Below are 15,008 nucleotides of genomic sequence, written 5' to 3' on the forward strand. Positions count from 1 at the left end.
ATGGCATCAATAAGATTCCCTACCCAGCGCCCACCTGAATTCTCTTCAAATATCCATCTGCAAATCTCTACTTCTTAGGATCAGAAGGTAACAGATCTCATTATGTTTTCTACTTTAAATTCCAGGACTGGAGAAATAGTACTTTCACGGCTTTAGTGTGGTTCCTTTTGGCGGATACCAATATGAATCTTGGCGTGTGAAACTCCAAAACAAGCACTTTTTCCATGTCGGATGACTGAGCAATGACAATAAGCAAGCACATTCAGAGCCAGTAGACTGGACGGACGACAGCTCTGTTTCCATTAGGTGAAGTTTCAATAGTTTTATCCATTGGTGAAGGCTCCTGCTTTCCAACAAGTTACCATGTGCCATGCACACCCACCTGTTGCTCCTTGTCGTACTTAGGAAGGGCTATGCACAGCCCCATATTTAAAAATCCACATTTAGATACAGATCCCATGGAGGGGCCCACTGCAAATGGTCCTGCTTTCAGAGGATAGAATGGTGTGGTACAGTATACTACTTATTTGGTCCCAGATATCCATTGGCAATAGAGGTGTAGGCAAAGCAGCAAAAAAGAAAGCAGCCTGAAGTTCACAGCTAATGCTCTCCTTCTTCCCTGTAGCCATGTTATTTGCTGAAATTATCTGGCCATCAAGAAAAATTAGTTTGTATTCCATCTGCCATGCTTTCCACTCAAAGAAGCCATCTTAAAAATTGGTAAATGAAAGCCAAATGGGTTAGACTATGCAGACTTCAGGCATATAGAAAACAAATATTCACATACTTAAGTAGTTGCAGCCCCACATCCATGAGACAGCCTCCAGTTACACAATAAACTATAACAAAAAGGAATATTTCCCTCTGTACATGATTTTATTATTTACATAATACAATATAGCATAAATGCTGGGTAGCATGATGTGCAATACATAAATATGAACTATCTGTACACATTTGCATATCTAATAACTCAGAACTGAAGGACAAAGTTAAAGCAAAAAAGCTGATGCTTTTAATAGTGAAGTAAAAACTAAGACTGAACACTGCAATAGAATTTAAAAAAAAAAATCAGTATTGCCCTGTGTACACAGTTAACTATTTACAGGTGATAACAGGCATTACCACAACACTAGTCTAAACTGTACTGGTTTATATAAAAAACACAAGTTTCATACATCACAAAAAAACTTCCATTATAACACAGAAGTGATATTACCAGACAAGCATCAGTGAAGTATACTGCCTTTTCTAGAGTTATTGTACAATGCTGTAGATAATGCAGCCCATGCAATACACCCAAGAACACTACAGTCCTACATCCAATACAATTAAAAATGATAAAGCAGCCCTCAGAGTGGTGCCAAGTACCACTTAAGTCTACAGCAGCCATGTTGGGTATGATTTTCCATGCAGAATGGTGCCATCTTATTACATTTTTAAGAACTATGAAATAAAAAAGCTCTTATTTCTCTTGAACTCAACATGAAGACACATGACAAATTAAACTGCTCAATTATTTGCAACTTATATTCAAACATATTGTTACTTGATAGAACTGCTGTGAAATCTAAAAATAGCTTTTTTCTTTTATAAATAAAGATCTTTCAGCATTGTGCTACACAACATTTTTAGGTATGCAAGAGTAAAGCAGGCAAACCTTCTGTTGCAGGCTAGTTCATGAAGTTTCTAAGAGGACATTTCCTTAGAGAACCTGCTCTGGTTACTCTGAACTATTTAATGTAGTCATTTCCAGGACTGTTCACCCATGGTCTCAGAAATTCTCACTTTTCCTGCTGCATGTATTAAGCAACTTTAACTATATCTTAAGTATAGCACCAACTCTCCTCAATGAAAGGTGGGTCCTACATAAGCTTACATTCTGATTCAAAAATGAATTGTGGAAATTAAAATTAGGAGTAGATTTAACTATGGTAGAAGTAGACTGCCAGCTTTTTTTCGGTGTAGCTTTTCCCCCCAAACAGGCACATAACACTAGCCAAAGATGATATACCTTAATTACATTTCCAAAAGGCAGATCTGCTGCAGACATGCAGATTTGGCACATGCGAACTAGACAATTTGTCCTCTGTGCATTTCTATCTTCCTGTGCAGGTCTTAAGTAATCTAATTTTATTCTGGGGAGGGCATATACATTTTAAAAGGGCTGTATCTATCCAATTCTGCCTGTAACAAACACCCAAACATCCTGAATATCAATAAGACAGACAAGACTAAAGTAAAACTCTGGAGAACATCAAAAGAAAATGGCCATGCATCTGCTCTTTAATGTTTTCCTAGGATATATTAAAATAAAAACGAAGTCAGTCTTTTCACAAGTAGGTTAGTTTATATTCTCTGGATTTTTTCAGCCACAACAACTGGATTTTCTTTCCTGATTTTAGCTGCAGCTTCTGCTTTGTAATCATATGGGCAGTTGTGCTTGTCAGAATAACGGTGAAGTCCACAAAACAAGTTTCCACATCGACAGTCAAACCCTGTACAGACAAAAGGAAGCAGTGTCATTGCATCGCCAGCAAAGCTATGATTTTAAATCTTAGTCACTACAAAATACCCCAAATGCTTACAACTATTCTGTGAACAGTGTATGGAGAACAAAGATTCCATGGATTTCAGAACAGCTGTTTCACAGGGTTTCATACCAATGAGTTTTGTTTGTATCCAAAGTGAGTTTTATAAAATAAATACAAAGTTCAACCTAGAGAACTTGTAAATGGAAGTGCTAGCCAACAAAAGCTGTTTATTGATAAATCCGTTCCATATACCTGTAAGGCCAACCTTCTTTCTGCACATGAAACATCTGTTCTTCTTTGGTTTGGGCAATTCAGGAGCTCTTTCTTCATTCTGAGAAGTACTGGGTTGAGATACTGATGGACTTGGTTGAGTAACCACTATGGAAAAAGAAAAAAAGAAAACCAAAAGATGTAAACTGAAATGAGTGCCAGATTAATTTCAAATAGTTCAGACATGTATTCAAGAATTTAGGTACAGCCCAAGACACTGTATTCCTTTCCCAGAAGCTATGCAAAATTCATAATATGCAGAATATAATGAGTTTCAGGGGGTAACTGCGTTAGTCTAGCTGAAAAAACTAACACCAAGTAGTCCCTGCAGCACCATAGAGACTAATCAGGAATATGCAGATGAAGTGCCCATGAAAGCTCATGATACATCTGAAGCGGGCTGTGCCCACAAAAGCACGGTACCATCTACAATATGAGTAAGGTTATTTTATATTTCTACTTCTGTCTTTAAGCTGTTCCTTTATAAACTTACAGCTATGACGAGTACAATCAACTGCACGACTGCAAGTCAGAAATATGGCCACTTCATCATGTAGATACAAAAAAAATATGAAGGGAATGGAAACTAAGTGTTATATAATATACTTCCATGAAAAATTGAAAAGTCTAGGAATGCAAAGTGCCATTAAGTGCAAAGTATTAGGGATGTTAAAGTTAGATTCACTGGCTAATCGAAGAATCAGTGCAATCTGCATTGACTAGTCAGTAAGCCGCCGTCTTTGAAGTATACCAACAGCCCCAGTGCTGTTGCTACACTTCAAAGGCAAAAGCGCTGCAGGGAGCACGGGGACAGCAGGAAACTCAAGCAGTCCCCATGCTCCCCATGGCATTTCAAAGCAAAGCTAGAGACTTAATCCCCAGCTGACCCTGGGCTCATTGCAGTGCTGCTGCTTTGAAATGCTGCAGGGAGCCCAGGCGCTGCCGCTTTGAAGCGCCCCCTTCTCCCAGCCCCCACGCTACTTTTTTCTGATAGAGGCAGCCAGGGGAGGGGAGAAGGAAGGAGGAGAGTGACTAGTCGACTAGCAGGTCAACTATCCAATAAACATTTGCTTATTGGATAGTCGATTAGTTGTTCACATTCCTAGTAAGTACTATGTAGTCATAAGGCCTACTCTCAATATCCATGCATACTGGAAAATTTAAGGTCACATGATAAATAACGTGACTTTTGCTTTTTAGTATTCCTTACTCCTTAAATGGGAGGAGAAGAGGAGATCTAATAGGTAGAGCATTTTGATCACTTGGTTTTTGAACAATTTAAATTGTAATCTCATTTTATATTTGAAATAAAAACCACACAGAAAGCATTGATCTATACAATACTTACTGCACAATTAACACAATGCAGAGTAAAGCACTACTATTTGTAATAATGAGATGAATATGGGGTTTCCAATCTAATAGCAGCCAGGTGAGACAGTAGTACTTCAGTGTTGATACTACCTACAGCAAGGGGAAGGATTCTCTTGTCAGTGTAAATAATCCATCTCCCCAAGAGACCATAGCTAAATTGACAAACCTACTAATGTCCACACAAGGACTTAGGTTGCTTAACTACGCTGTATGGGAGTAAGGATTTGTCATGTCAGAGTAACATGTATAGTCAAGGCCAGGTCTAAGACTGCAACACAGTTGAATTTCTGAATTACTACACCAATTGTTCACTGTTCCCTGCTGTGAGCTCTATTTTCAGTCAGAGAAGAGTTACCTTTGCGTACGAGTGCTCTCCACTTTCCTATATAAGCACTCCTACAATTTAGAAATGAGAAACAGCCCACATTTATCCTGAACCCAGACATTCATGTATTACAGCAAGTTTAGTATGACAGTAGAGGTACGATAGATACTGACCCATTCTAAAGCTAGTTTTCAGTTTCTCCCATGAAAATTAGGGGTCCCAGTTGAGCCTAATTTCATTTAAGAAGTTTGAGTTGTATGTTCAGAAGTGAATTGTAGTTTTATGAGCATTAAGACTGCTACTTGAAAGACAAGTTTAATCAAAGTTTAAAAACAGTTTAAAGTTCCTCTTCAGAGTAATTCTGAAGGTCTGTTTTGACTTTTACAGACATCTGAAAACATGCTAAGCAACATCATGTTCAGTCCCTGCCATGAATAGTTTACAATCTAGAGATGTGACAAAAAACAGATTGAACTACCAGGTAAGTTTTACATGAAATACTAGGACATGTAGAAGCAGGTAAGCCCCATTTGCTTACCCTTTCTTGATAGGCTGCTTAAAAAGTGTTACCCATTCTCTCCCCAACTCTGAGATCTACACGTTTCTGGGCTTGCCAGGTGCCATAATTTGTCAAGGCTATGATACAGGATTCTCAAATCTTCACTCCAAAGCTATTAAATGGCTACACTACTTAGGAATATTTCTAGAGGAGCAGCTGACAGTTCAATCTTGGGAAAACTGAAGTGATAGCGGTTGAAGAGAAATAACGAGAAGATCAATTTTTTTTTCCCTAGGGTGCATCTAGACCAATTCCTCTTTCGAAAGAGGAATGAAAGTGAGAGAAACTGAAAATGCAAATGAAGCGCTGATTTACAAATCTCACGCTTCATTTGCATAATCTCTTCCAATCGCTTTTTCAGAAGAGATTTTTTCCAATAAAAAAAGCAGTCTAGATAGGGGTCTTCCAAAAAAACCCTTTCAAAAGAACCGTTACTCCTTAAAAAAGTTTATAGGGTTCTTTCGAAAAAATGATGTTTTTCAAATGAACTGCGTCTACACCGCTTCCCCCCCCCCCCCCCAAAAAAAATATCTTCCGAAAAAGCAATTGGAAGAGATGATGCAAATGAAGTGCGAGATTCGCAAATCAGAGCTTCGTTTGCATTTGATTTCTCCTCATTTGCATTCCTCTTTTGAAAGAGGAATTTAGTCTAGACACACCCCTAGAGGACATCTTTCCTACTGTCACAAAAATTGCATGTTGTTCTGGACTCGTGATACTGGACCGCCAAAGGAACAGGAGCAAGAAAAGCACTCTTACGTACAGCTGGCCAGAAGACTGCGCCTGTCATTCCAACTCTGACCCAAGTCATCATATTCCATGTATTTGTAACCACCACACTGTTTTATCAGGGTACACACCCACAAATGCATGTGATACAAGTTTAAGGACATACATTAGTTCTCTTGGTCTGAGACCAAGGCACGTGGATCAAAGTTCTAGTATTTATCTTCAAGATGCTAAATTGGCTTTGATCAAGTTGGTTCAGAAGACCCTTTTCCTTTGTGATCATGGCCTCTCCAAACTGTGATATCTGTAGACTATCAAAATCAAATAGGACAAAATTAAAGTGAGAAGGGGAGCAGCCAGAGCCTTTTCAGCAAGCCTGCCCACTCATGTTCTCTTAACAGCGAATGGCAGTGACCCTAAATTTTGACATGACTTAAGATGAACAAATCCTTCCTCCTTGATTTAGTTTTCCCCATAAGAATATTTCCAAGAAGAAATCCTAAATCCGGTGAATGGAAGAGAAGAAAGTTATGAATAGCCTACACAGGAGTTATTCAACTTCGGAAAGTGCTCAGACACCACTTTAGCAGGCACAATATAAGAACACGATAATAAAATTAGAGGCTAGATTCTATGATCTGGCAAAACTGGCTTCAAGTTACCTGTTGAGTGGCCATATGTGAAGTTCATGGCATATGAACTGAAAGAAAAAACCACACGCACAGGACAGCAGTTTTCTTAAAGATCCAAATGTGTCAGAAGAGTGCCAGTAAAAGATCTCAAAGTAGGGGTGGGAGAAGGAAATAAACTATGGTTTTCCAGGTACAGTTGGACCTCCCTGGTCTGGCACACTCAGAATCTGGCACATCACAAAAGAGGGAGTTTGCCAGCCCAAGGGACATCATTGCCAGCCTCACAGCTCTGCTCCCGGCACCCACAGTCTCTGGTCTGGCAGTGTTGCCAGACTAGAAACCCGGATTATAGAGGTTAAACTGTATTTACACGGACTTCCAATATGCAGTTTGTTCCTTTGCATTTAAACTGCCATAAACCTGGAGTTTTAAGTTCCAGAGGCATTTACTAACAAAGCAGCTTGTTAGAATTGGAAACACTAGAGTACTATTTTACATAATAGGTTTTTTTACATCAATTAGTCATCTGTCACCAAGGAGTCCAGAAGCTTACAACTTACCAACTTCAAAGACAAATTCTGCAACGTGGTAACTGAAAATTCTTGTTAATAGTTAAAATTAATTAGTTAATAGTTAACTATTAATTTGTTAATAGTTAAAATCACTTGTCACCTATTGCCACCATATTTTGCATGTTCTATTTCTTTCCTCACTGGCACGCATGTATGACCTCATGCATTTTTTTTTTTTAAAGAAGGCACAAGACTGAATTATAGAAGATAAAAAAACACTTATAAAAAGTCTCCCTAAACTGTGTACTGATGTTTTTGGGATGTATACAATATATACACTTGTATGCATCAATCCAGGTCACAGAACCATATTACTGATACACCTTTTTTACATCCCCAGTAGCAGGAGCCTAAGTATGAATACAAGCCATTATCGCTGCTCAAAACGAGAAAAAAAACCAAAACAAAACAAAAAAAAAAAACCCCCACACAGATAGCAATAAGCGACTCAATTTAATGTTTCTTCAACTCTTCACCTCTGGGTTTATCCAGTTTCCAAAAGTGGTAATTTTGTTTAAGTATCACAGAAAAGTTTCCTGTAAAACAGTGGCAGCATTTCTAAAATTGGTGTTTATAAAAGTATTTAAATCAAATATTTTGAAGTAGCCACACTAAACAGGAGAAAGGAAAGAGACAACATTGATGTTAGCTGCTATAGATTGTACACATTACTCAAACTTGTAGGAGATGGTATTTTTACATTAAAATTTAAGCAGTACTCTGTGAAAAAGTCTGCACCAACAGCTACAAAATCCTTGAACCAATGTGTGTTTTTTTAAACACATTGGTTCAAGGATTTCGTAGCTGTTGGTGTAGACCTTTTCACAGAGCACAGAGTTGCTCCAATTTTAATGTAAAAATACCATTTTAAGGTATGTGCAACCTATCCCAACACAAGTAGAACTTAAGTCTGCTTACATTATAAACGTAAGGACCTAAACTATGAAATTCACTCCAATTCAAGAACCGATTAATTATACACATAGGCATTTGATCAGTCTGTCCTTTCGATTGTGTCACAGGCATTAGACTAATCATAGCACTGGGTCACTGTTAAAGAAAAATATACTTAAAACTATTTAGCCAGTAAGTTCAAGTAATATTTATCCTCTGTAAAGCTGCACTTAAAAACATTTCCTTCTCTAATACATCTGAAAACAAGAAGCCATATTCTTGCCCACACCAACAGACATTTGAGACAAAGCTACTCCTAGATTTTCAACAGAAGTTTCAATCATTTAATTTTACCACCCTGGTTCTTTTTGCTTACAATTCTAAAACAAAGATAGTGTACTAAGTATTTCCAAATTTGAACCAAAAGTTTAAGAGCCAAACTTGCCCTCCTGTCTAATGGGAATTGTGTTTGTATCCGAAGGCCAAATTTAGCCTTACAAACACTTAAATATTCAGAACGACCTTTGGTTTTTATTAATTTTCTTTGACAGTATTATGATGGTGAGGGAAGAGAAGGTAAAATACAAACTGTCAACTTCTGTTAAGGCACTAGTTGTATTCATAGTTAATTTGAAGGCACACCTGGCTCTGTTGTTTCTGTTTTCGGTGTTACTTTTTCCTCTCTTGAAATGCTCATTTCTGTCATTTGCTGTGTAACGGGCAAGGCAGCAACAGGCACATTTCTGTTACGTTCAATGAGAAAAGCAATTCAAGTTAGTTTTAAGTTTATACTAAACGCATGTGTTGACCTGCATAGAGCTTGGACTTCTCAGTTCTTGAAACTAGGTTTAACATTAGAGGTAGCTTCCATCTTATAAAAAGAATTCTTTCATTACTTTCTTTTAATAATTCCTTCACTATGCAACAGGGTTCCCTCAACAGCTCGTTTGTGGATCAGCACTGGTCCCAGAGATTTCCCAGACACAATTTAGGATGGCAGCAATCTGGTTCCTGGTATCAAAAGAGGTGAGAAATACTGCTCTAGAAGCCAACTGCTACTCAGCTAAGAGTCAAGAAAGTATTCTTGTAATGTCTAGCATTCCAAAGCTAAAGCACTGTATACTACTTACACAAGAATTCTCAAATGCTACCACTATAACTTCAAAGCATTTGTTGAGGACAGTTCTCCAGCAGGCACATATTCCTTCAGAAACTAATGTGGTAATATCAGTATGCTTACACCATGACTGTTTTCATTACAGTCCCTCTGTTTTATGGATGTAACTCAGTGTACGTTCATAACACTAATCTACAACTTACCTTAATTTATCCGATGTGCTGCCAGCAGCACCTTCACAGTTTAAATTAGTATCTGCTCTCTGTACTGATGCAGAGTCTGAGGTAGGACTGCTTGAACCACTGGCTGTTCCTATGCAACAAAAATATGAAAGTTATTTATATTCTACACATTTACTTAAAAATCAACTATTGAAGAACACTTCTGTATAATTAGTTTAGCTGTCCTCACCCAATTACTTGATATTTGATTAGATTGCTTCATGTGTCTTTAAAATTGCATGCCAGTGAAACACAGCTAAAACGATCATCTAAATATACGGATCAAGTGCTCAGCAGAGACATGAGGCGGGGAAGCAAGTATAGTTGTCCAGAACGTACGAACAGTTTTATTCCTCGCCAACCACGTAAGCATTATTTCCTTTGACATTCTTCACCATCCCCTCCCCCCCTCCAATTACTGCTGGTTTCCAATACAGTCACTGCAGATGTCCCTGCCTCCAACATTTGTCCTACAATTCCTGCCATCTTCTCAGACAAGATTTCTCCTAATAAAAGTTTACCCATTGGACTGATTCTGCCACTATTCTGCTGTCGCTGAAGATGCTCTTTGTAGCAGACAGAGCACATTCCATTTGTTCTAGGATTCCCATAAAATCCACATCCAGTACTACATAGCATGGGCCCTGGGGTTTGGTTCGTCTCCTGAGCCATCTCTGTACTGTAAGAAAAACCAGAAAACTGTATTAGAAGCTGGCACATCATCAAAAATCAATCTCAGTTGGTACGGGCATTAGTATCCTTTTTTGCTACAAATTAGGTCAGAGTTCTTAACAAAGGCTATTATTTACTTGTGTTACATAAAATTGCAGTAATGGAAAGCATTGATATTATGCCATTATAAAATCCCTCCACCCAAAAAAATTCAGTTATACCACATGTTGTTATACCACATATTGTAAGAAGAGTACAAATAATAATGCAACTTTTTGAACAGATTCACTTTACTCATCACTGATCAGAACAAAACAAAAACAAAAACACAAACACCTGAATGTATTACCTGTTACGCGCTTTGGCTATTTTCTATTCCTGAAGTAAAATCTGCTGGATAAGCCACACCAGATCTTTGTACATTACATTAATTTCCAGAATTGATTAATCTATAGTGGACTAAACAGCAAATAAATGGCTTTTACTGCTTATATGACATGTGGATCTTTAATTATGTCAGGGGTGGTCTATACTATGGCACTATATTAACCTAAGGTATCTTAGTCAATGGACCATTGGTCCAAAGTTACTGCAGGGTCTACAGCCACTGGGGGGAGTAAAGGGGAAAAAAGAGGGAAGGATGTCAACAGAAAACCCATCAACTGTCAGGGTAGAGTAAGGGAGTCAAATGGAGAGTGGGCTGTGGTTAATTTGGCTGATCTTAACTAGACCTGCCAAATCGACTGATGGTACATCGATCTCTGGGTGTCAATTACAGCTGCAGTGTACATGTAGCCTCAATATTCAGAAATTCCACAAATGAAGCCAAATGAGGGAAGTCTACCACCAGTACTAGTAAAAGGACATACTGAAATCAATCATTTAACTACAGATGTTGTTTCCAAAACAAATTTGTCTTGTTGTGCACGGAAGCTGACACTTAACTGTGGCAGCAACATGTGTGCAAAACCTACAGTTTGCAGCATCAACTTGCATTTCTGAAATTTCATGAATTTTAGTGCTTTAAAAAACTCGCATTTACAACAAGTTAGAGCACATCTCTTGAAAGAACTGATGCATTTTGCTGCTAACCTACACCCACTTACATTACCTACTTATTTCCATATGCATAACTAAGTACTCGGGCTCACAAGTTTATATCTAGGTATCCATATCTGGCATTGCATAATAAAACCTCTCATCCTCTGCATAACATGAAGAGTAAAAATTAGCAATATAAATCTCACCTTCACTAGTGGTTTCTCTGCAATGCAAGTTTAGTAGAAAACTTGCTACAACAATGAATCCTTTGCTCCCAAGGACACTACTACTAACTGGCACAGTATAACTAAGTTATCTACTACAAACTGAGGACAAGTTAAAATGTTATACTCTGCCAGTAGAAACATTTTAAAACAAGCAAAATGCAGGACAATGTAGCACTTTAAAGACTAACAAGATGGTTTATTAGATGATGAGCTTTCGTGGGCCAGACCCACTTCCTCAGATCAGATATTTTAAAACAATATACTTTTTGGGGCATGTAGGGTCTCCTTTAATAACTTCCCAAATTAATTACAGGTATTTGAAAAGACTAGATTAAGGTTCATAGCAACTCAATAGACAAGTGCTTGCTATGGACCAACATACACTCTGTAAATTAAGATCTGCATCTTCCATGAGCAATAGGTCTTAGAGATACACTACAGTAGCTGAAACTTCTCTAGAGTATCAATCACCATATAGCACCAAAAGAGACTGAGGGTCTATTATAGCAAGTGCTATAACAACAGAAACAATCCCTGACCTAGAAAATGTACAAGCTAGACAAGGCATACCAAGGTGGCAGAGAAGGGTAATCACATGCTCCTTTTGCAGATCTGGGACTGTGACAAATAAATTAAGTGATTTGCCCAAGGTCACTCATGTAGTTTGTGACATCTCTTGATCTAGATAGTTTGGTCGTTTGACTAGACTTGATTTTCAAGTGCCACAGACTCCTACCAAACTATGATTTTACAACTTTCTTATTTTATATTATGCAGTTGGAACCAATCAGCTACACAATACAGACAGCGGACTATACGAAATGCTGCTAGATGAACTAAACATACAGAAAATATTTTCTTCTAACCCATTGTAATTTCAGGCTTCACAAATCAGATATTCAGAGAATAAGAGTGCAGACTTTGAATGGAGTCCCTTTTAATTCTAAGGATGTCAGCATCCATTATGAGTCTCCAGTAGCTCAATTTGCTCTTCTGTAAAAACAAACGTTGTAAAGCATGTTTCAGCACTTACTATTTAAAACCTATTTTCAGGTTCTGAATAGTTTTTAGATATCATGTAAATAGAAAAACCTTCACAGCTCATGTCAGTATTAGAAATGTGTCCCTAATTAAAAGGGCAAGTTGTTATTGTGCTGTTTCATTTTTCTTGTACCAGGTCCAAATTATCACCTGACTAACCATTTCCTTTGAAAAGCATAAAGATAAATATACCATCAATCAGTAGTATCAACCAGAAACTAAAGTACACTCTTGTACCTTTGAATTAATATACTGGGGAAGTGTAAATGACTATGGGTTTCTTAAACCTAATTGTTTCAAGCCCTTTAAAACAGGAGTGTTTTGCTTGACACACATCAGCAGGCACCAGCTAGGATGGGGCTTCATAATTTAGCAGTCACCCACTTCAATTCATGCATTCAGAGATGGCTTTCCTCTAGAAAGCCAGATTATAGTAGTATCACATGTGTGCTTGCTTTCCTTAATATTTCTCAGAAGCTTAGGTCATATGGGTGAATGCATTAGCTTCCGCCTGTCACAAGGCTGCAATGTGACAGGCTGAGCTAGAGGCTCAGACACAAAACCTCATCAACAGAGGCCTCTGAAATCAGCTTCTATTTATATCTCAAAAGGTTGCCAACTCCTACACAACCCACAGAACTGAAGCAGCAAAGCATACACCCACAGTAATGGAGAAATATAAAATCCAATTAACAGGATGCTTACAGCTTCCTCTCTGAAGAGAGAGGGAGACATTCTTAAATTCTACTTAGAAAATGCAGCATCATGGGCTAGTCATCTCAAAACAGCCATTACCATTTTTAACATACAGAAGTGTTATCTGAGGCCCCAAAAAATGACTGTTGCATACACATACACAATACTCAGCATTGTTTTTTGGGAGGGATTGGGTGTATTGTTTCAACAGAAGAATTTGCCTGCACCAGTTTGTTCCTTTTTAGGTGGAAGGAAGAGACTGACTAAAAGATTTGGTTATTCTAGTTGAACTCTGTTAATTCCCATTACAGAAGAAACTATGTTTTGCAACTTGCATTAGCTCAGCTAGATATTCTATTACAGTAATCTGGATAGCTACTAGTTACACATGTTAAACAAGGGGAGAAAAATACTTGATAGCTATAGATAAGCAACTGCAGACCATATATGAAGTATTTTTATGTGAATTACAGCTAAACTTAAGGGCCCTTCAATAATACAATTAACAGTGAATTCAGAAGCGGGCTTAACATAACACAAAAAGCAGCAACGAACGCCACATAAGAGCACTTTGTTATTCATTAAAATATGAACACCAAATAAATTTACGTTTTAAAATTGACTTAAGAAAAAAAGATGAGAAAAATCAAAGCTATTCCTAAATCAATACTAAATCCATGGGAATTGCGTCAGTGGCGGGGCAGAACGGGCAGGATTTATTTATCCTAAATCCTTATTTATCCTGACATCCTTCTGCAGAAAGCAGACCCCAGAAACCGGCCTGACCGCGGGAATTTGGCGCTTTAGCAAGGGGGTGCGGAGGTTGCGCCCCCCCCCCCCCGACAGCCGGGGAACATGGCTCGCGCTGGACAAGGGCACAGTCGAGCCGAGGCGGCGAAAGACACAAAAGGAAAGGGGGCGCCTCTAGCCGGCAGGAGCCCCTCGCCACAGGCCAGGGAGCGCTGCCAGGTGCCTCGCTCCTCGCCGGGCCCTTCGCCGCCCCAGGCCTGGGCCCTTCTCAAATCCCTGAGTCACGCTGCCCCGCCGCCCGCTCCCAGCAGGGGCCCGTCCGGCCCTTTGTTCTCGCCCGCAGCCGCGGCCCGCGAACCCCGGAGCCTGCCTCAGGCCCGGCGGCGGGGATGCGGCTGCCAAGGGCTCCGCGCGCCGGCCCCCCGCGACCCATGGCGGGGCGGGGAGATAACGGGCCCTTCCACTCGGCGCACGGACCCGAGCGTTTCCCTCCCCCCCCCCGCAGCTCCGTCCCTCTCCCACCCGCCCACGCGAAGGGGGGGGGGGGTCGGCGGAGACACAAAGGCCCGCGGGGCGCCACTGACCTGCTGGCGAGGGGGGCTCGGTCCAGACAAAGGCGGCGGGGGGGAGGGGGCGGGTGGCTGTCCCGGCGCGAGCGGGGCGAGTCCCGGCCCGAGGAGGAGCTCGCGCCGCCGCCGCTCCTCTCCTTTGTTTCTAGCAGCGGCGCGCGGAGCCAGGCGCGAGAAGAGCGGGCGGGGGGGAGGGGGCGAAGCGGATCCTGACGCTCCGCGCGCGCCGGACTCGCGCTGCTGCGCCGCGAGGCCCCCGGACCCGACCGAAGCGCCGCTGCACGCGCACAAACCGGCGCGCGGGTGTCGCTCGGACTGTACGGCCGCCGCCGCGCGCGCTGTTCCGGGAGGGGGGGGGGTGGGGGCGGCTGCACGCGAAGCGGCCGCTCGGAGGTAGCGACACTACTGCTGCTGCCGCCGCCGCGCGCTCTCCAGAATCAGTGGCGCGCGGGCGGAGGGAGGAAGAGAAGCGGAGGCAGGAAGGGGCGGGGCTCCCCGTGACGTCACCGAACTGTAGGGCCTGGGAGAGCGGTGGGGCCGTGTGCAGAGTGGCGGAATAGACATCTCATAGTCACCGTCACGGTCACCCCCCCCCCCTCCTTCCCGGGGTAGGGGCGGGGTCAGCCTTGCTCAGAGTAAGGGGAAGGGGGGGGGGGCAGTGATGGGGAGCAGAGTTGGCAGAGTGCGCGGGACGGAGGCGGGTTGTGTATAGCAGGGCGTGGGAAGCAGAGCGAGGTGTGTGCAGTGCCTGGGGCGGGGGCAGGGTGTGCATGGGGCAGGAGCAG

The 15,008-nt window shown here is 41.1% G+C and overlaps 1 protein-coding gene across 1 annotated transcript; it reads right to left on the reverse strand.

Moving 5' to 3' along the window:
- Positions 1–855: 855 nt before the first annotated feature.
- On the reverse strand, positions 856–14,636 carry ZFAND5 (zinc finger AN1-type containing 5). Its single transcript, XM_075931714.2, has 6 exons — positions 14,239–14,636; positions 9,749–9,906; positions 9,210–9,318; positions 8,532–8,632; positions 2,787–2,912; positions 856–2,498 (listed from the first exon to the last, which is right to left on the reverse strand). Exons 2-6 carry the CDS (start codon positions 9,897–9,899, stop codon positions 2,350–2,352), a joined length of 636 nt encoding a protein of 211 aa, XP_075787829.1. The 5' UTR covers positions 9,900–9,906; positions 14,239–14,636; the 3' UTR covers positions 856–2,349.
- Between the last annotated feature and the right edge of the window lie 372 nt (positions 14,637–15,008).

The sequence above is a fragment of the Pelodiscus sinensis genome, chromosome 6 (genome assembly GCF_052426305.1).
Source record: "Pelodiscus sinensis isolate ZL-2025 chromosome 6, ASM5242630v1, whole genome shotgun sequence".
Classification (NCBI taxonomy): domain Eukaryota; kingdom Metazoa; phylum Chordata; order Testudines; family Trionychidae; genus Pelodiscus; species Pelodiscus sinensis.

Coding starts and splice junctions, on each gene's coding strand:
- ZFAND5 (XM_075931714.2), bottom strand. CDS start 9,899: ATGGCTCAGGAGACGAACCAAACCCCAGGGCCCATGCTATGTAGTACT. Junction 2,913..8,531: donor AACAGAAACAACAGAGCCAG/GTGTGCCTTCAA, acceptor CTTTTTCCATAG/TGGTTACTCAACCAAGTCCA. Junction 2,499..2,786: donor AAAGAAGGTTGGCCTTACAG/GTATATGGAACG, acceptor TTGTCTGTACAG/GGTTTGACTGTCGATGTGGA.